Source organism: Spea bombifrons, chromosome 10 (assembly GCF_027358695.1).
Source record: "Spea bombifrons isolate aSpeBom1 chromosome 10, aSpeBom1.2.pri, whole genome shotgun sequence".
Classification (NCBI taxonomy): Eukaryota; Metazoa; Chordata; class Amphibia; order Anura; family Pelobatidae; genus Spea; species Spea bombifrons.
Window position 1 is genome coordinate 3,263,794 of NC_071096.1, and position 22,255 is coordinate 3,286,048.

A 22,255-nucleotide genomic window follows, 5' to 3' on the forward strand; every position below is an offset into this window, starting at 1 on the left:
TTTTACTAAAATATTTTATTATTATTAATCATTTTATTTATTGAATTGATAAATTAAAATGATAATATTATTTAATTAATCTAAAAAAATATTATATCAGCTCAGCTTTTGATTTATTTGATTTATTCGGGGGGGACAAAAAAAATGTTGAGATCTTTAGGCTCATTTTACCTTCGTTCTGAAGAAGGTTTGTCGTTTTTGGTTGTAATTAGTCTTCTTTGAGGTTGCATAAGATGCTATTTCCGGTGTATATTCTATAAGAACGTATTCCCATGCGCAGAATGTAGGTCACGTCTGATAACGGAGCTGAGAAGCACCAGTATTCCAACGGGTTTTCATGAAAGATTTTTCTTGACCTCCCCCCAAAAAGAATGTTTATTAAATTCCTTAATTTTGTGTTAAATGCATATTCCTCTCTGTTTTGCGTGCGCTCCGGGGCATTTTACTGCGACTCGCGCCGTCCCTTCTCCAGTTACCGGAGTGAGAATATAAGCCGTCTGTCTGTATTAATATTATTCTTATTTCGCAGGGTCCGAAGGGGGAGAACGTCGGGTCCATCACCCTCCCTCTGCCCAGCAGTCACCTCATATTCAGAGCCGCTTCGGAATCAGACGGTACGCTGGGGGCTTCATTTCTGTCCATGGGGGAGATAATGGCTTTCTAGCCGGTGTTACAAAGTATCAGTGTTGAAGGCCAACTGGTCTGATGTGGAGAGCTCTTCAGCTTTGACATGGGTGAAACGTCTACTTTGGTTACATGGAGAAGTCAGATAGTAATAGAAGCGTCTGATATTCTGTTCGGGGTACGGAGAATAAGGTGGTGACACGTTTGGTTTAAGCTTTAGGCTATTTGTGACCCTCGTCTGTTGCAGGTCGATGTTGGATGGATGCTCTTGAGTTGGCTCTTCGCTGCTCCAGCCTCTTTAAGATAAATGTGCCGAAGCCAGGGAAAGACGGGGACATGATCGTCTCACCTGAGGTCAATCACACCGGCCTGTACACTTTGCTCCAGACGGCCACCATCTCTGAACACGAGCTCTTTCAGTAAGACGAGAGTCCATGTAATAATACGCTTTGACGATGAACTATGCAAACAGAAACGTTACGTTACCGATGTATGGGTTAATGAAACCGGCGTCACGTTCCACAGAAGCAAAATATTCCAATCATAGGTGATTGACAGCTTTTCAACCGGCGAAGGACATTATAGGAAGTAACCATGGAAACTAAGTGGGTTTATATAGAATGATCCGTTTCTTGCTTTGGCTGCAACAAATGTATGTTTATTCAATTAGATGAAAACAGGAAGAATACTCCAAAAGACGAGACGTACAAAGAGCGGTAGCTGTAATATCCCGTTAGCGTAATACGAGCAGATATTAGGGAGATATAACGATATATATTCGTTTAGCAGGAATACAGAGATGTTTTTATAGTCACAATGTGTTTATTGATAATAATTAGGATGGTGGTAAGGTGGCGGCCCCTTGTAAAAGGCTAGAGAGGGTTAATTACAGTATGTTTGTGTCTCTTGGCTTCCAGGCTTAATGAATCTTTACTGGAAAACGATGCCCTGTCCGACAAGTCGGAGAAAGACACCATAGAAGAATCCGAAAACGAATACAGCCGCAAAACAAGCGAAAGCGACCAGTCCGAGCTGCAAGGAGACATCTCCCTCGACCGAGAAGGAACAACCTACATGGAGGAGATGTACGAGGAGTTTGGGGAGGTAAAATGGGCTATAAAACATTCTGCTTTCTGCGATTGCATGGCGGGGCTGGTATAACCATCACCCATATCCCAAACAAAGATAAAAAGTATCCACTACGCCTGTTTTGTATGAGCATCATGACGTTATGACATCATAACCCAAGTGTCGTTTCAAGAAAAGTTGCCAGAAGCTGGCTGGCACCACCTTTGAATATAATAATGTAATAATGTAATAATGTATTTCCCTCCGTTAGATCGGTGAAGCGTCTCAAACGGAGAAAGTTTCAGATGAAAACAAAAGCTTGATGTGGACTTTGTTAAAACAAATGAGGCCGGGAATGGACTTGTCTAGGGTTGTTTTACCAACCTTCATATTGGAGCCACGTTCATTCCTCAACAAGCTTTCCGATTACTACTACCACGCCGACATACTCTCCCAGTAAGTACTCAATGCCCGTGAAATAAATCCTGCATCCCAATCAATGTACAATCTCTAGATTGTAAGCTCCTTTGAGCAGGGTCCTCCTCACCTGTTGTTTCTCTACTACATATTGTTTGTTATATACTACTTGTTATGTCCTGTCCATTGTACAGCGCCACGGAATTTGATGGAGCTATAGAAAACAATAAATAATAGTAAATAATAATAATAATCCAACTGGATGCTAAACACAAATGATTTGCACTACCAACATCAGACACTAGGGGCAGTCATTTTCTTTCCTGGAAGTATTTAAGGGGGGGGTTATTTCTAAACAAACTTATCAAGCAAAATAAAATACACTTGTTCCAATATTACTCATATTTATTATTTTATATAGCACCGTCATATTCCAAAGTGCTGTACAATAGGTAAACAGGACATAACAAGAAGTATATAACAGAACAACCTGCTCAAAGGAGCTTACAATCTAGAGGGAGTTACGCACGAGGTAAAAGTACCAATGTTAGGGATGGCTCAGCAACACCAATATCAGTTTATTTTCTTTTATATAGTGCCGTCACATTCCGTAGCGCTGTACAATGGGTAGACAGGACAAGTCGTATATAACATAACAAACGGATAATATGGCCATGTATGTAAATAAGCAAACAATCTAAACCATTTCCAAAAGGTAACCCCCCCTGGGGTAACAGACATCGGAGACAGTAAACCTCGGAGCTCTAAAGATTTGTCTGACATTTAACCAAATTAAGCAGTTAATTTTAATGGTTCAAATTAGGTAAAAACAAATAGTTTATGTCTGGAATATGTGATAAGAGCCTACTGAGCCTTCCCCACTTCCCCATTACCTTCTAAAGACAGTCTTTATACTATATAACTCTTATCATGGTCTGATGTTATCTTATGTTACGAAGTTATCTTATGAACGGGAGGGTTTGCCTCGTAATTACAGGATTTATCATGTTGCACAATATGTTTTACAACAAAACAGTCGAGGGAGGGAAAAGTCCCTAAATACTTACCGGTGATAATATTCTGCCAGCATAAAAACACACGTGCCGCGAGGCTTATTTACTAAATGCAGAAGACAGAGTTAATAAGATGGTAGCCGTCGCGTACTTCAGACATGGAAGCTGTTAGTATTTCAGAATCACCCATGCCTGAAGGAGAATGCGTGACCATGTTTTAGAGAACAGATAGTAATGTTCTGATCTGACTTACAGAGCGGCAGTTGAAGACGATCCGTTCTGCCGGATGAAGCAAGTGGTTAAGTGGTATTTGTCTGGGTTTTATAAGAAGCCGAAGGTAAAAAAAAGTAAAAAAGTAAATAAAATAAAAAAAAAAGCCCCAGGCAGGGGCCAAAATGTCGGGTTTCTAATCCTATACAATCCCTAAACCATTCCCCTAATCCTATACAATCCCTAAACCATTCCCCTAATCCTATACAATCCCTAAACCATTCCCCTAATCCCATACAATCCCTAAACCATTCCCCTAATCCTATACAATCCCTAAACCATTCCCCTAATCCTATACAATCCCTAAACCATTCCCCAAATCCTATACAATCCCTAAACCATTCCCCAAATCCTATACAATCCCTAAACCATTCCCCTAATCCTATACAATCCCTAAACCATCCCCCGTATCCTATACAATCCCTAAACCATTCCCCTAATCCTATACAATCCCTAAACCATTCCCTGTATCCTATACAATCCCTAAACCATTCCCCTAATCCTATACAATCCCTAAACCATTCCCCGTATCCTATACAACCCCTAAACCATTCCCCTAATCCTATACAACCCCTAAACCATTCCCCTAATCTTATACAATCCCTAAACCATTCCCCTAATCCTATACAACCCCTAAACCATTCCCCGTATCCTATACAATCCCTAAACCATTCCCCTAATCCTATACAATCCCTAAACCATTCCCCCTAATACTATACAATCCCTAAACCATTCCCCGTATCCTATACAACCCCTAAACCATTCCCCTAATCCTATACAATCCCTAAACCATTCCCCCTAATACTATACAATCCCTAAACCATTCCCTGTATCCTTTACAATCCCTAAACCATTCCCCGTATCCTATACAACCCCTAAACCATTCCCCTAATCCTATACAATCCCTAAACCATTCCCTGTATCCTATACAACCCCTAAACCATAACCCTAATCCTATACAATCCCTAAACCATTCCCCTAATCCTATACAATCCCTAAACCATTCCCCCTAATCCTATACAATCCCTAAACCTTTGCTATTTCTACCATGTTTTTAGGGAATAAAAAAGCCATATAACTCGATTCTCGGCGAGACGTTCCGCTGTTGTTGGTACCATCCACAGACAAACAGTCACACGTTTTACATAGCGGAGCAGGTAACTGCCCCCCCCCCGCACGCCCGCATCTTAATGTATGGATGATTTTGGGAATATTTTTTATATAGTTTTATCGGCAAACGTAATGTTTTCTCGGATACATCATTAACTTTTCTCATATATGTTTGAATAGAAAAAATGTCATGTGCATATGTGTGTCTGTCCGGCCGTACAGCGTGTAGATATATATCTATATATATATATATATATATACTGTGACCAACGTGGGCTCGACATAGATGAACAGTCACATATATTTAATGCATTTACTAAGGGGTTTCAGTGCTTTTCTGAAAATATTTTAACATTTTTCCTTTTTTTTTGTATGGATACCGTTACCTCAGCAGACATTTATAAGCTATTATAAAAATAATATTAATAAATATTAAAATAATGTTATTATTAAAATATTAATACCTACCAAGGGGTAAAATGTGTCTCTCTCTCCTTGTAGGTTTGTCATCACCCTCCGGTCTCTGCCTTCCATGTCAGCAACAGAAAGGATGGTTTCTGCATTACGGGGAGCATTCTGGCACGATCTAAATTTTACGGTATTACAAATAGAGAAGTCCGCTACCTGCTAGTAACCCGGCTGAGACGTTCTATAGTCATGCCAGCTTCTGGTCCTTTACATAACCTATAGAACCTTGGTGATCAAAGGGTGATACAAAGTATCAAGACCAAAGAAATGGAAACTGTCAGGAATCCACCCTGTCAGCCAGGAATCTGTATAAAATTATAGATGTCAGATCCGCGGCAGCCACTAGTGGCCACCCTTCCCTGTCTGCAGCAACCAGAGAAGAAGAAGCTAAGAGAAGCCGAGCCTTGTTACCTGGTGGAGCCCTGCCTTTATATACCTGCTCTGCCTTTCACTCGAGGCCTTTGCATTGCGGTGTGAACAGCGTACTGCTGTGGCTCTGTGCCTGGTCCTGAATTGTTCCTGGCATCCTGCCAAGTGCCCCGCCAGAAGGGCTTCAAAGTTGTGTGCCCAGCCAGAAGGGCTTCCAAGTCGCGTGCCCCGCCAGAGGGGCTTCCAGGTCGCATGTCCCCCCCCCCAGAAGGGCTTCCAAGTCACGTGCCCCGCCAGAAGGGCTTCCAAGTCGCGTGCCCCGCCAGAAGGGCTTCCAAGTCGCGTGCCCCGCCAGAAGGGCTTCCAAGTCGCGTGCCCCGCCAGAAGGGCTTCCAAGTCGCGTGCCCCGCCAGAAGGGCTTCCAAGTCGCGTGCCCCGCCAGAAGGGCTTCCAAGTCGCGTGCCCTGTCAGAAGGGCTTCCTGCCGTCCACCTTGCCAGCGGGCTTCCAAGCTACGTGTCCTGCCTGAGGGCTTCCAAGCTGTCCTTGCTACAGTTCCCTGTCCTTGCTTCAGCTCCCCTGTCTCGCTACCATCCAGTCCTGCTTTTCCATCTGTTGTGTGCCTGCCTGTACCTACCTACCAACATGCATCAAGGGGTACAGACAGACTCTCAAGTATCCCCTGCAACTGGGCTCCTACTCGACCTGCTCACCCGAGTCCTGACAGAAACTGTCCATTTTTCTCCTTCCACAAACCTTGGAGGAAACGCAGCAATATGTTTTCTCCCGGGAACGTCTCTTGGGACATGCGTTGGCCAATTGACTGGCTTGGCCCATGACGAGCGTGCGCACGTGTCCAAAACAACTTGGATAGCTTCAAAACACACGTATTCCTTGAGCTTCTCGTGTTTCTTTGAGCGTAAACACATGGGTTGTCAAAAAAACACGTAGGTCATGTCACAACGAAAACTGGTTTTAGCAAGAACAAAACCAAGCAAATTCCACGAGAGTAACAGAAAAGTATTCAATGATTACAAACATCTCAGACAAGGAAATAATCCACCATAAAAGGTTTTGCAGAGTCAGCAGGAAATAAGCACAAGAACCCAAGAATTTTCACCATGGGACCCAACCCAGGACAAGTTGTTGCTTCGTAAATAGCCACCTCCTGGAAACATATGTCTATTTTAATAAATAAATAAAAAAAACCATCTCAATAACATCTAGGACTATATAATATGGTCATCGTGTAGCTTTATTTTGGTTTGAAGGCAAGCAGTCCATCGCTCGGATGTGCCTCTGAATATTATTTAATATATTTATGTTAATAAATAATCATTTATTAATATATTTATATTTATTTAATATAAAATTGAAAGATTACTAAATGGCTTTGGAAAAGTTTAAAAATAAGACCCTGGAGAGGCTGCAGAGGTCCCTGCGAGGATGAGCAGGGGTAGCCTCCACGAAGCGAGGCTTTCATCATCGGTTTGAGGTCTGCCGACAGCTGCCCGACGGTCTGAGGCTAAATTACTAAATAAAATTCAGCAAGAAGCCACCTAACGTGAAAAAAAATTCTCTAGTCTACAAAATGTGCTATAGGCAACTTATTGAGTGTCGGATGTTTGGTCTACCTGTGTTTATTTGAGGAGATCCTGGAAGCCTAGACTTGATGATCCACTTTAACCCCTTAAGGACAATAGGCGGTCCCTAGACCCATTGAAAACAATGCATTTTGAGCCCGTACATCTACGCGCTTTGTCGTTAAGGGGTAAAAAAAATCGCTCAAAATAAAAAATGTGGATTGTAAGAAGGAGAGATAACCGGTCCGTTCACACACCAGCTCCTTGGGGCCATTAATCTAAAATCATCCAACCAATTCTTGGCTAAGAATGCTGGGATTTGTAGGCAGATTTGTAGGTTTTCACATTGCCTCTTTTACCCATATCCCTCTATATATGAGCACAGCGTACGATGTCATTTTAGAGATAACGTTAGTTTTCCTGCATATTGTATTGACGCGGCCGAACTGCTTACACTACATTTCCTCTCATACATTCCAGGTAACTCGCTCTCCGCCATATTAGATGGAAGGGCCAGACTGACGTTCCTCACGCGGGAGGAAGAATATATCATCACCATGCCGTATGCTCACTGTAAAGGTACCAGGACGAAGAGGCTTAATGTATACTTTAATCTTTGTAATAAAACACGGGATGCTTTGGGATTATTGGGCTTGACGCTACAAATTTCAGCAATTAGAGGAACATTCCGTTGGTTGATATGGCGAGAATATCACGCTTATCACTTAGTATCAGAAATATATCTCTGTGTCCTTCCCATAATGTTTAATTAAATCTAGTCACGTAAGAATATTGATACATGAAGTCGATTGTCTGCTTGTTGCTGCTGCTCGCAGCAAGCATTGCTTGTCATAATGAAGAGCAAAGGCCAGCGTGAGGGAGCAGGCATAACCAAACGTGGATTTACCATCCAGATGCCTAATGCCATCCATGCTGCTGCCTTTCAATAAAAGATGTATCTTAAAATTTAATAACCCTGGAGAGGCTGCAGAGGTCACTGCGAGGATAAGCAGGGGTAGCCTCCACGAAGCGGGAAGTTGCGGCTGTCTTCATCGGTTTGAGGTCTGCCGACAGCTTCCCGTCAATCTGAGGCTAAATTACTAAAAACCTCAGAAAGAAGCCACCTAACTTGGCTAAAAACAATCTCTAGTCTACAGAATGTCCTATTTTTACTGCCCTTTATTAACTTATTGAGTGTCAGATGTGATTCGTGTCACTAGAGTTGGGCAGCTGAAAGTCCCCCAAGGAATGTCTCTGCTGGAGTATCTAGCAGTGACCTTAGGAGAGTCCAACATTATGAGTGACATCTGCAAGGTATGTCCTGAATTGGCTCCAAAGGAGTAGTGGATATATTACCCTAACATCTCATCTACCTCATCCCTTGGTTTCATTCAATTTGAAGGCCTCTAATCTTGTCTACTTTAGGACTCTTATACGGCACCATGACCATGGAGTTGGGAGGGAAAGTCACCATAGATTGCCAGAAAACTGGACATTCTACGGAGCTGGAGTTCAAGCTCAAGGTACTCTAATTATAAGAGGTCTCTTTTAATATACGATCATAATTAGTAATAAGAAGAAATAGCAGGAACTGCTCATTGTGTGAAATGGGTAACTAAGCGTAGATACCGTGTAGCAACACGGCGATTCTTTGACTCGGTGGGAAGGATCGTACGGGTAGAGCGTTACGAATTATATGTTGGTGGGGACCTAAACTTCGATATATAAATAAATTAACCAGCCAAGCAAGCTACATATGATCTAGTAAATGATTAAACCCTCTGCAGTAATGACATCATAAGGAAGGAATGTTGTGCTTTATCTGTGTCTGCTGTAAAATATGTTATATTATCTGTTTCTTTCAGCCCTTCTTTGGTGGCAGTGACACGCTTAATCAGATATCCGGGAAAATCAAAGCCGGCGCTGATGTTTTGGCAAATCTAGATGGGCACTGGGTGAGAATAATTTATTCTACACTTCGTACGATGACGGGGACTTTAATATTAGGAAACTTATAATGGAATTGAAAGGATAACAAACCATTTTAATGATGGCATCGCTGGGATATGACATCACTTCCCGGGACTCCATATCTTAAAGACACAGAGCGCCTTTTAACGCTCGGCCTCCGTAGCGAAACTGGCCTATTGGGGTGATTAAAAATCATGGGGGGCTTAATGACTCAAGAGGGCGATCTGCCCCCCCCACTCGGGGGAGACTGCTGCCTTCCCCAGGGCTAGTCTGCCTAAACCAGTATACGTCACTGATCTCTGCTATTCATTTATGGTTTATGTACATAAAACCCAGTATTCTTCTTCTAAATCCCTGGCTTGTTTACTTAAGTTGCGATGAATATGTCACAAAGCCGCACCTTTTGCTCCTCTTTTCTTACAAGTAGCAAAATTTAGAAGCTTAGAACAGCCAGCAGTGTCCCCGGTGCTTGAATATAGAAAAATATCGCATTCTCTCATTACAGGACAGAGAAGTTTTTCTGAATGACGCTCAGAGCGGCACCAGGGATGTATTTTGGAATCCGACCACAGAGATCCGGAGACAAAGACTGAAGCGTCACATCGTATTGTTTGAGGAACAGACAGAGATGGAATCAGAGAGGTACAGAGGGCTTATAGAATGGTGAGAGGTCCTGGAGGCTCGTGGTCCTGAAGGTCTTCTAGACACGAGACTTCACACTGTCCCTAAAGTTACTATTATTTTCCAGCTAAAACAGTGATTCTCCAGCCCTTCTTCAAGGAAGATACCATTAGTATTTGTATTTATCTTTTTTTAAGAGACATGGTCAATAAATCCTTAGGGCTGCCATGGCTGAAGGAACTTCCAAAGGTTCTACTAGGTTCTTCATTACTCGAAAAGCACTCATTCCATTAAAAAGGGAATTTTACCGATATAGACATAAAATTCTCCAAGGACCATAAACAGAAGTCATCTTGGTACACATAACAATATATATATTCCCCAACACAAAGAAACCCTTCGTCTTATGTCACACCAAAGCCTAGACAGATATCCCAGTGATACAGTGTAGCCGATGGTGTCTCATAAAGTATGTAGGAGTGAATAAACAATGTTGCACATTCTAGAGTGTGGTAGAACAAATGAAAAGAGTGCACTGATCTTTGCCGCAGGTTATGGCAGCACGTGACAACGGCAATCTATGAAGGGAACCAGCAGCAGGCGACGGATGAGAAATACATTTTAGAAGAGGCTCAGAGGAAAGCAGCGAGTGTGCGGAGAGAAAGCAACGAGGAGTGGAGTCCTCATCTCTTTGTCTACAATGAGGAGCTGAAAGAATGGCAGTACAAGCACCAAGAGTAAGGATGGCTTCTCAGAGACAGAGATCCAATCAGCAATGAACAATTCAGCATGCGCATCGGTTATAGAACCCCATAGGATGTCCGCGTCCCACCCTCACCCGGAACCGTTCTTTGTATAAAGTCACTGAGTGCCACCTTGCTTTATCCCCAAGAGTGGCCATAGACCTAAAATTTTGTGGACCAAGGTTAAAAATATAAATGGGTTCCTTTAGGCGCTATGGCAGAAGCTCCACAAATTTGCGGTAACCCCACAATAAACAAAGGCTTCCTTTCTCCAAAGGATGATGTCATAACACAAAATCCCCTGTGCTCCATGATGTCATGAGCAGTCACTGGACATAAATGTCATGACACAAATGGGGAGGAAAGGGCTACTATCTGCCATTTTTCACATATGTGGAGAGTTTTCACTCTACTTTACTCTGGGGATTCTAGCCTTTTAAGGACTCCAAGCCCCCAAAAAATTATAGGGATTCAAATGTGAATGCAAGTAACGAAAATAATAATTATTCACTAATTAAAGAACGCAGGGTTTTTTTTAACCAGACGTTTGATTTAAAGGTGAATTATATTAGAGATTTAACCTTGTGGGGCATCTGTGCCTCGATTGTCGCTGCTTTTCGTAATCAAAACATTATAAAACATTTAATTTTTATTAGCAGCCATAAAAATATATATTTAGACCTCGCTGTTCTACTGCAGCCATCAGAAGCCTCACTTCATTGGGAAATCTGACTTACACGATGAATGCTATTGAATTTTCAGCACCCGTCCCTGGCACCCGCTCACCGACATTGCGCAATACGAGAAGGACGGCATTCTGCAAACCGTGAAGAGGAACATAACCAGCATGCTGGCGCCAGCAAAGGGCTCACAGCATAAGGTAGGCTTCCCGTGCGATGGCGAATATATCCGGCACGCTGGCAGCAGCACCTGGTCCGTAGCACCACGTAGGCTTTGCATGCAATGGCGATTAATATATTCAGCACAAAATGCCCACCATGCTAGGTGGGCTTCCCGTGTGATGGTGAATATATCCAGCATGCTGGCAGCAGCAAATGGTCTATAGCACAAAGTTAGTTTTTTGTGATGGTGATAAATATAATCAGCACAAAAACGGTATGATCACATTATCACCGCTGTCCGATTATTACAGCAAACACTTTGCTCCGAGTTACAAATAGTTGGCCTTTAAGTGAAGGAATGAGAGAATTGCACTGATACACAAAAAAAAAAACATTAGAATGTGGCGGTGTAAATAGTGATTTTTTAATGATTGTAAAATATATGAAGGCTCTTCTAAGATTAGAAGAGGACATTTTATCGGGAAACTGTTCTAGGGTTCCTTTAGCGATCCCCTTAGATCCCTCAGTGGTACTTTGAAGATAACAGCTTCTTATCATGAGATGAATGAATTTCTTAGAACTTTCACGCCTGCTTTTCTAGAGGCCGATACAAGACGGAAGACACCGCAAGTCCAGCGAGCAACCTTCCATCAGCAGCCAAACCACCGAGAGCAGCTGCTCCACCCCAGAACCCGCGCATGACTCTTCAGATAGCGAAGGTCCGACCTGCCTCGTATCTCAAAAAAACTAACGTGAAATGGGGTAACGCCATCCGAAGTACAGATAACCCAGATAACCCCCCAAAATGCGATTCTCCCGGCTCCCGACGTTGCTCCTTATTCAGTTCTCCCGCGTGTAGCATATACAGGTAACCTGTGACATACGGGCAGTCAGTATGCCAGCCATATAACATGCACGGTATGCACGCGCGGAACTGGTAAGGAGCTCCTTCATGACGGAGGACCAAGTAGGAGGTCTCTGCTGTTAAAAGAGGAGAAATGTTAGAAGATTAATCTAAAAGTAGAGGGTCAGAGGCTTAGACCGGATGTAAGGACGTTTTTCTGTACTCAGAGGGTGGTAGATAAGTGGAACGGCCTCCCAGGCAGCACTATAGATGGTTGGTTCTGGTCCTCGTGGGGCAGACAGACTTAAAAGCAGGTTCATGGTCATCAAACAATAAACGTCACGCGGGTGTCATGTAGCGGGAAGATAACGCTCTCCACGGAGCAGGGCGGGCGGCTTTGAAACAAAGAATGAATCTGGGTTTTTTTAACTTTTGCGACGGCATCCAAGAGCGACACTTTCTGCCAGCATTTACTGTAACAAATATACAGATAAAAAAACGCACATAAAAACCAGCCAGGTGAGTTCAGGGGTCAAGGAGTCAAAAAAGGAAACTTGCATTCTATTCTAAGTTTTGCTATTGCTAATTAAAAATGCTGTTCCATCAGATTGCCTTTAGAGAGTATGGTAGATATGTGGAACAGCCTTCCAGCAGAAGTGGTAGAGGGTAATACAGTGAGGGTATTAAACATGCATGGGATAGACATACGGCTCCTGAATCTAAGACGAGACCAACGACTGATTAAGGTTTGAGTCTTTACAGCGGGAGAAACGGGCGACTAGACGGGGGCCGAATGGGGGCCGATCTGCCGGCAAATTCTAGTTTTCTGTATTGTTGTGATTTTTTACTCTTAGCCCTGATAAGGAATTTTAAAAGCCTTAGATATTAGAATGAATTTTTGTAATTGTTGTATTTCAGGTTTTGCCGCCCGTTGTCCTCAGTGTGGGAAGGAAAAACACAAACTTCGGGAGATCCAGGCTGCGGTTTCATCTCTGCAAAAAACACAGCAAGAGATTCACAGGTACTGGGGGGGTCTGGGCAGGGGATCGAGAGGGTGAGCGGCCACCACTGGGCATGGATGGCACCTCATGTGTCGGGGGGGGTTAGGAGGGGGTCAAGGATGATGAGGATCACTCCAAAACATGGAAGCCGGTGTACGTTCAGACCGAGCAAAAGGTGGAGGGGACTAGGCGGGCGACAATGTTCTTAGAATTACATTTTTTGGTCCTAAGGCCCTGGGTGGAACCATTCACAGAATTGTATCAGTAGGTGGCTTCATAAGTAATGACATCACTGCATGATTACGGGGAGAAAAAAACAATTTGCCCCGAGCGACAGTGTCACACTTGCATTCTGGCCAGGAAGAGGTTTCCATCACATGTTTCTCTACATACGACCGCAGCGGAGAGGCTGTTTCCTCGCGAGCAGTCAATTAGAAAGAACTTTCATTCTAGAAGATCCTCTCCTGCTCTGCAAACCGACCACAAAGCAACCAAATTCTAACCGCAGATAGCGTGAAGAACCAGTGATAGTCGGCTCACTTCCAGCCGTGCAAAGGGCTTGCGTGGGATCAAAACCCACCGACCCGGCAGCTGCAGCAGGAGGTGAACCAACCATCATGATGTCACGCGGGTCAATGAGTCACAAGGCGCCCTTCGCTGAGTTGACTTTAGGTTGTCAAAGAAATGATGAAAAGTACATGAAAAATAAAGAAATTACTTAAAAAAGTTAACAATGTTGCTTTTTTTTTTTTCTTTCCCCAGAAGCCTCAACACGCTAGCCAATCACGGCTCGTTTACGGCGTGCTCGCCGCGGGACGCCTCTCGGCTGACTTTCCGCCATTGGGTCTTCCTCTGTCTCTTTCTGGCCTGCCAAATACTCATGAACTTCGTCTTCAAATAGGGAGGGTGACTTGAAGTTAACCCCTTCCCGTCTGAGCTGCTGACCAGGTGGTGAGATGGTTAATATGCGCTGCTGTCCTCATAAAACGAACAAATTCCAGATGCCTTTGATGTAACAAAAAGGAGTCAAACAGAATATGCATTCAGTACGTTGGATTTATTATTCTTTTTCTTTAACGGGACTCATTATTGACTGGGGTCAGGTTGGAACTAATAACCCATCTTTTCTGATTCCTGAATGGCTGTTGCCATGTCAGCAGAATAATACAACTCCCTTTGCCTGACAAATTATTTTGTATTTAACAGATCTCTCTCTCTGTGTTTGTCATATAGACGCTCGGATCTGCCTCTCGCATCTTGTGAATCTAAATAATAAAATATAGCATAGAAATCGGGGGGGGGGGGAATCCAAGTTTGGGTGAAGCAGAGTTAGTCCTGCATGAGTCCGAATTGCATGGTCGCGGAAAACTGTGGCTCTTAAGATCTTTGGGCGATAAAAACGATAAAAAGATGGTTCGTAAGAACGCGATTGTATATGTAGTCTGCCTGTTTCCTATAGAAAAAGCACAAATGTCTGCCACGGTATAAGCCCCTATCACCTCTGCTGGGAAGCTCTTCTATTCATCTACAACCCTTACTTTAAGAGACATTCAGACTTCTATTCTTTTCTTTAAACAGATGTCTCGCAGGAAACGGCCGGTTATCTGCGACACGCTTCAGTAGAGCAATAAGGATGACAGGGTGGGCACTAAGGATGACAGGGTGGGCACTAAGGATGACAGGGTGGGCATTGGGCAATAATTGTGCCCCAACGCTAAGCAGATGGTGTTGGCTTAATTAAAGCTGTTCTTTTTTTTAACGTTAACCGTCTACATTGTTTTAACGTAATCACAGCATATGTAACTACCTCTTCTTTCCTGCCCTGGGCTCGGGGAAATACCAGCATGGGTTACAGAATGCAGTGACATAATTCATTCACCTCAAGCAGATCTACAACGCCTGAAAGTATCAGAGGCACAGAAAAACAAAAAAAAGAACACCCCCCCAAAAAACCCTTGTACTTTGCTTGCAGGCCAGAGACCCCCTTCTACTTCCAAGCCTCAAAACTCTGCACCCTGGGACTCTTCTCCAAAAACATTTGGGGAACGCAATTCCGAGGCCTGAGTTCTAACCCCGTTGGACGGCTCCCCTGTTTATTACCTCTGTGTTGCACGTCTGCTGCGCTGATACAATGTAGCATGGAATACAGAAACGCCTTTCCTTTCTGCCTATGCTTGAAATCCTTCACATATATATCGTTTTCATGAACTTTAGCCCCCAAATATCCGTTATTCGTTACCCCACTAGAGTAGCTATTTTTTTCTTATTCTAATTTATTACAGTCGTTGAGAAGACGCGCTCATTATTCAGTTATTGCTCTAGAACGTCCAGCGGTAGAATGTCCTCTCTTGCATCGTTGAAGGAGATCATCCAGAAACAGCACTTTTTAGATTTTTGGAATGGCTTTAAAATCTCTCAGTTGGCCTAATATTCTTAGAATTAGCCCCAGCCTGGATTGCTGACCATGGGGAAACTTGGAGGAGAAGTCATGTGGATGGAGGCCGAGGACAGACGGAACCTCCACCTGCCGTGGACATCTTCATGGTTTCTGCAGACCTATGCATTCGGTGTGTTACCCGGTCTTGCATTCCACGCACATTTTAAAAAATAAAGAATCTATAACATTTCCAGAATCCGTGTTATTTGTCAAACGCGGGACATGTCACCTGATTTATGTGACCAGCAGCACAGCAAGTATTTCGGGATACATTTTCTTGAGCTGCATGGAAACTAGCTTGGGGGGCAATGAGACGGCTGAATTCTGCCCCAGTGCAGTGTAATGGAGAACCAGGGGAAGATTTAAAGGGGCCGCTCAGATGGATCAGGGCTGGAGGGTCTCTCTCGGTGATGATCAAGGTACTGAGGAGGAGGGAGCGGGCAGAGTCTTTAAGTCATGGGTCTCCTCGCGTTATTGACGTTCTGTGGTCACATAAAGATCTGCACGGTTTCTGCAGGTTTCACGTTGACTGTAATGTGGTCAGAAGCGATGACGTGCATACCGGCGTCACCCCGGAGTACGGCTTCTCTATTTTCACACAGCGTACCTCCCAGGCGTCCTTGTTTTGCCCAGTCAGTCCCTTTTGGGCCCTAAACCCCTTTTTTTCTGCCCTATTGCCCATGTTTTCTAGGAGCTCACAATTTTATATACGTTTTCCTGCTCTTCTGCTTCAAGGAACCAAGACCTACTGAGCAAACCCTACTCGCTGGCACCCTACTGGCGATACAAATATGCCACGTGAGTGTTTAGGGGGAGGACGGCCCAGGGGTGCAATTGAAGGATTTTGAGACTGTCCCGGGAGAGGAGGAAACGCGGTAAAAGCGGGGCTGCTCGAGTCATTGAGTCAGTGTGTGTGTTAGAGATAGGGTGAGAGTATGTATAAGTGTGTGTTAGCATGAATGGGTGTGTAAGTGTGTGTTTCCAGCCACAATTAAGTTACTGGGGTCAACTAGATTGGGTGAGAAAGAGTAATAGTGAAAAGTTAAATAATAAATAAATACATTATTAATGATAATTATACTTAAAGAAAGTTGGTAAATAAAAATGGTTTAGTAAACAGACATTGTTTTACTGTCACACTTAGCACGATGTGATGCCTTTTAGTCTTTTGTATATATAATAGGTAAAGTTCTTGGTATTGTATATATATAATAAATATATTCCATATCTTACATATTACATGGCCTGCTGCCCACCTCAACCACCATAACAGTCACTGAAAAGACGGTAGAGAAGCCGCGAGATGCACCCAGTGTTCTCCACGAGAAGGGAGTAGGTATCAGGGCCGTCTGGCCAGCACAGGTCTGGGGCTATGGGGACAATTGCCCCCCGGCCAATCGGGATCTGTTGCAAATGCAAAGGTTGGTGCAGCGGATACAGGGGGTAGCAGGGGGCGCGGGTAATCATAGGATCTCCCTTCACCGGCCCACTTTAATGCGCAATGAAAAGTCATACACGGCTGCACCGAAGGCGACTTCTGCGGTAACGCAGGACCTACCGTGGCTACTACAGCAGACCGCCATAGAATGCCACCCCTCTCACGAATCAATGCAAGGGCAGAGAAGACATGGAAGGAGCTAAAGGGGGACAGTACAGGGGCTTGTCGGTACATGAGTCCCTGGCAGAGGCTGAGGGGACATGGCGGGGGTTGGCAGGGGCATGGCGAGTGCTTTTGGGGAGAACACAAGAGATAATAAGGAAAATATAGGGGCTGAGGGGGTACATGGTGGTGTTAGAGTGAGTTTGCGTGTTAGTCTGTGTTTAAGTGCATACGTGCCAATTGCAGGGGGCACCAAGGAAACCCTGCATCCCGGAGCCAATAACCATAGACTCACCCCCAGTTTTTAGGGACTGGCACTTTATGTTACATACCTGCCAACAGCCCTCAATAGAAATATTTTTGAAGATTAACAATTAAACCGCCCAGCGCTGTATACAGTAATATAACCCCCAGCGCTGTATACAGTAATATAACCCCCAGCGCTGTATACAGTAATATAACCCCCAGCACTGTATACAGTAATATAACCCCCCAGCGCTGTATACAGTAATATAACCCCCAGCGCTGTATACAGTAATATAACCCCCCAGCGCTGTATACAGTAATATAACCCCCAGCGCTGTATACAGTAATATAACCCCCCGCGCTGTATACAGTAATATAACCCCCCGCGCTGTATACAGTAATATAACCCCCCAGCGTTGTATACAGTAATATAACCCCCAGCGCTGTATACAGTAATATAACCCCCAGCGTTGTATACAGTAACATAACTCCCCAGCGTTGTGTACATTAATGTCGGTTACTCTTTCAATAAACTCCCTTTATCTGCGGAGGCGCCATTGTTACTTTAGTAGGAGAGTCATGCTGAGTGATTAAGACCAAGCCGTTCTATGGTTTCTCACCGGCAGTATGATAAGGAGTGGGGTGTTTGTCTAGTTTATAAAACTTTTGAAAGCTTTGTTTTGATCTGATAATTGGTTACATTTCTCTTTAAGTGAAATAAATTCCAAAGGATCTTGTTTAGAATAAAACGCCATTTACCGGTATTTTCGAGTTAATAATTGTTAAAGGTGTTCATAAATGACATGACAGAAGCCCCGCCCCTCACCAGCTCCGCCCATTACACGACGAAGGATCCCGGCTGGAAACTCCCCAGTCCCCGAGTCCCCGAGTGTCCGCAGACCGCTTCAACCCTCGTGGAGTTCGCTGCTTCACTTCGCTTATCGATACTTATCGGAATTATAATGTATTGCAGGGAGTCCTGCGTGTTGCTGGCCCTGCTGTCTCTGTCGGTAAGTGACCCCAGACCCTGGGTGGGCTTGTGCTGCTGAGCCTATGCTGGGGGTGCGAGTTTCTGCCCGCTGCTGGGGCATCCAAGGGGTATTTACTAATCAGACTCGGAATAGACTCACGGCTTGCAATGTCCCAAAAGAGAGCCAGACCCTTCTCTGACAGTTTCTTTAGCTCTAAACACTTATAGGGGACCACGATCCACCTGTGCTCGTGCCAGGAGATCCACCTGTGCTCGTGCCAGGAGATCCACCTGTGCTCGTGCCAGGAGATCCTGAAAGCCTCCAATGTTAAACGAGACGCTTGGGGCCGGGATCGGTAAATTTCAGGGCTGCACCTGCTGATCTCAGGTTATTTCAGAAGTCTGAGGATGGTGGGAGTTGGACTTGCAGTGTACAGAGACTACATGGTTTCATCCATAATATTTACCTGGCGTGTTGTATAGTGGTGTAGAGTATATGTGCCGCGTTGATAATGTATACGGTTTGTTGGGGTATAGTGGTATGGAGTATATGTGCCGCTGTATAGTGGTATGGAGTATATGTGCCGCTGTATAGTGGTATGGAGTATATGTGCCGCGTTTATAATGTATACGGTTTGTTGGGGTATAGTGGTATACAGTATAGTGGTATGGAGTATATGTGCCGCTGTATAGTGGTGTAGAGTATATGTGCCGCGTTTATAATGATTGTATACGGTTTGTTGGGGTATAGTGGTATACAGTATAGTGGTATGGAGTATATGTGCCGCTGTATAGTGGTGTAGAGTATATGTGCTGTGTTTATAATGATTGTATACGGTTTGTTGGGGTATAGTGGTATGGAGTATATGTGCCGCTGTATAGTGGTATGGAGTATATGTGCCGCTGTATAGTGGTATGGAGTATATGTGCCGCTGTATAGTGGTGTAGAGTATATGTGCTGTGTTTATAATGATTGTATACGGTTTGTTGGGGTATAGTGGTATACAGTATAGTGGTATGGAGTATATGTGCCGCTGTATAGTGGTGTAGAGTATATGTGCTGTGTTTATAATGATTGTATACGGTTTGTTGGGGTATAGTGGTATACAGTATAGTGGTATTGAGTATTGCTCTTGCGGTGCATTCTGTGTAATGGTTTGGGGGTATTCTGGTGTATTATTATTATTATTATTTATTTTATATAGCGTAATCAAATTCCGTAGCGCTGTACAATGTGTATACAGTAAGGGGCAGTAATGGCGGTTTTGTTACCCCTATGCCAGGTGCCCGAGTCTTATGCTCTCTAGATGTCATAGCCTCATTTAATTGCCCCTTTCCTTTCTGCCCAGAGGGCATTTTTCCCCAAAGTATTTTGGTATTCCCTGGGTGGAGGATTATGGCCGCCGGTGCCTCGTTAGACGCATGTGATAGTCTCCTCCAGCCAAGACCACCCCCCCCCGGGTTACTATCACATTTACTTGTAAAGATTTTGGGGGTGACTCTGCAGGGCGCACGCGCCAAACTTATTCCGTCCATCGCGTGCCTCTGTCTCACTTATATTTTAAATGGGCACCTGGAACCTGCCGGCAGATCGGCCCCATTGTGGCCCCGATCTACTCTGCCTGCTTCTACACCTGTAAAGCCTCAATCTAGGTTCAGGGTCTGTATACCGATCCCATGCATGTTTTAGCCTCTACCACTTCTGCTGGGAGTTTGTCCCACTTCTCTACCTCTCAGTAAGATACAAAAATTGAGATCAGGTTTATGATCTGGATTTGGGGGCTGGCGATGACCTTGTCTTCAGAGTTTACTTCCTTTGTTTGGTTGTAAAAGTAAAAGCCGTGTTTCCGCTGCCTTTCTATACCCCAGAACCTCCCTCACCGTCACACCATCGCCTCTCCCGCCCGCCCAGTCTGCACGGGTCATGAGATCTTTTACCGGAGGACACACCTCAGTCACATGCCCAGCAATCAGAACGCCGCTTTTCTTCTGATTACTTTCTTTTTAGGTAACAGGAGCCAAAATATTCTCTCTCCGTCACGTACCCCATGCTAAAAAATATTTATTCATAGCTGCGTTTTCTCACAGCTGGAACCCCTGCTTGAATACAGGTGGATTCTTTTAGACTATCTTTACCTCCTGACGAGTCATGGATTTCACGGGGAACCTTGTTAGGACCATTTGCTTGTTGCGGCAAGAAAATGCCTATGATTGGTTATGAAAGGGTTAATTTTAGAAGTCTGGTCCAGAAAGTACCCCCCCACACCCCTTAACTGTTTACGGACCTCAGCTCAGGAAGCCGCACCGGTTGCTGCCTTTTATGCAGGATGATGATGAAGCAATAAGCTGAGTCAGAGACCTTTGTGCACGTCTTAAAGAAAATTCCAGAATGTTTAAAGAGTTAACTCTATATCTGCACAATGTGGCGCTGGTTACAGATTTAAGTGTTATCGTCATAACAACCAGTGGAGTGTTTTTGCAGATTGGGCTTTTCCACGGGTTCTAATGCCGATAAGATCAGTTTTTAAGCCGTGTGCCAAGAAGTCCCCTTTATATATATTATTTGTTGTTTTTTGTATTTATTGACTAATAATCTATATATGTATATTTTTTTTTTTTACACATTTTAACTTTTTTCACCTTTGTTTTTTTTTTTGTTTTTTTTTAGCAATCCCTCTTGAAACTAAAGGGAACCCCCTGATGATGTCATCATGACTTCACTGTAATTTTATATAATTATTGGGCCATCTTTGCCCCCGCTGTTTACCTGCAGAAGACTATCTTCCTCCCCACATACGGATTCAGCATGCAGGAAGTGGGTGTGATGTCACTTCCTCCATACTGGATTAGACCGCATGCAGGAGAAAGTGTGAGAGATACTCTGATTGGATGATCTCTACACACCCACAGCTAGCGGCACGGTGAATTACCCCCACCTAGCGGCTGTAAAAGGGCATTTAAGGGGTCGCCCGGGACCCCTAGAGTGGCACGCAGTTGCGACCTATGCGACCATGATTGTTACGCCCCTGGACGCAGCCTACTATATACATTAACACTATGGAGGACTGTGCCGAGGTGGAGCGGAGGCGGTGGCACTGGGATATAGGACCATACCTGGCAATTCATGGGGTTTTTGCCCCAATCTCAGGGTGAAGGGGCAGATTCTCGGGGTCACACAGTCTGACTCCTTCCTCTTCTCTCCCCGCTGGGATCCTATACAAGACTCCCAGTTGGTGTGTTTGCTCCCAGTATGTTGTGGTTGATATCCCTGCTTGAACGCAGGTGACTCAATTAAGTGTATCTTCAACTAATAAGTCCAGGTTTCAACGACTACCGGTATTAGAGCCCTTTGGGTCACACATTTGACGAGTAGCTATTTACAATCTTAACGATGGGCTATTAAAGGGTTAACGCTTTAAAATTCCCCAGTTCTGGTTAGAACTAAAGATAAAGACACCACGGCTGCTTCCGGTGCCCTTACTTCCTGACAGACTTAAAAGCAGGTTCATGGTCGTCAAACAATAAGCAACCCGTGTCTGCGCGGGTCTCGTGTAGCCGGAAGAAGAAGCTCTCCATGAAGCCGCGCGAGAGGCTTTGAAACGACAGAATAAATGTTTTTTTTATTTTTTTTTAGTCGCTTGTAACTTGCGCAGCGGCATCAAAGAGCGACACTTTCTGCCAACAAATTTACTTATCAGATAAAAAAAAAATTCCCACAGTAAACACTTCAGGGTGTTCAGAGGTCAAGGAGTCGAAAGGGAAACTTGTATTCAACCTATTAAGGTTTTGGAATTGCTGCTTTAAGATGGTATTCCTTCAGATTGCTTTTACAATGTGTGGTAGATAAGTGGAACAGCTTCCCAGCAGAAGTGGTAGAGGGTAATACAGTGAGGGTATTAAACATGCATGGGATAGACATACGGCTCCTGAATCCAAGACGAGACCAACGACTGATTAATGTGCAAAAAAACAAATACATCGGGTATTCCTAAACTCCAAACAAATAGAAGAATCTATTTTGCATTTTTTTTCATTCGTTTTTGCAGATGAGTAAAATAT

At 44.1% G+C, this 22,255-nt stretch overlaps 1 protein-coding gene and 1 long non-coding RNA gene across 2 annotated transcripts in view; both read left to right on the forward strand.

Moving 5' to 3' along the window:
• Window positions 1-14,131, forward strand: part of OSBPL5 (oxysterol binding protein like 5) — a 33,396-nt gene extending 19,265 nt beyond the window's left edge. Inside the window, exons 7-22 of the mRNA XM_053449384.1 lie at window positions 530-614; window positions 872-1,043; window positions 1,542-1,728; window positions 1,964-2,148; window positions 3,378-3,459; window positions 4,451-4,549; window positions 5,004-5,100; window positions 7,402-7,500; window positions 8,347-8,444; window positions 8,787-8,876; window positions 9,398-9,534; window positions 10,065-10,250; window positions 11,019-11,136; window positions 11,700-11,817; window positions 12,861-12,963; window positions 13,706-14,131. Of these exons, the coding sequence (XP_053305359.1) occupies window positions 530-614; window positions 872-1,043; window positions 1,542-1,728; window positions 1,964-2,148; window positions 3,378-3,459; window positions 4,451-4,549; window positions 5,004-5,100; window positions 7,402-7,500; window positions 8,347-8,444; window positions 8,787-8,876; window positions 9,398-9,534; window positions 10,065-10,250; window positions 11,019-11,136; window positions 11,700-11,817; window positions 12,861-12,963; window positions 13,706-13,844 (1,995 nt within the window). The 3' untranslated portion in view covers window positions 13,845-14,131. The remainder of the gene's footprint in view (window positions 1-529; window positions 615-871; window positions 1,044-1,541; window positions 1,729-1,963; window positions 2,149-3,377; window positions 3,460-4,450; window positions 4,550-5,003; window positions 5,101-7,401; window positions 7,501-8,346; window positions 8,445-8,786; window positions 8,877-9,397; window positions 9,535-10,064; window positions 10,251-11,018; window positions 11,137-11,699; window positions 11,818-12,860; window positions 12,964-13,705) is intronic.
• Window positions 14,132-14,170: 39 nt separating this feature from the next.
• Window positions 14,171-14,708, forward strand: LOC128467667 (uncharacterized). The gene is made up of 2 exons (XR_008345747.1): window positions 14,171-14,562; window positions 14,605-14,708. It is a non-coding gene; the product is annotated as an uncharacterized LOC128467667 (long non-coding RNA).
• Window positions 14,709-22,255: the final 7,547 nt, after the last annotated feature.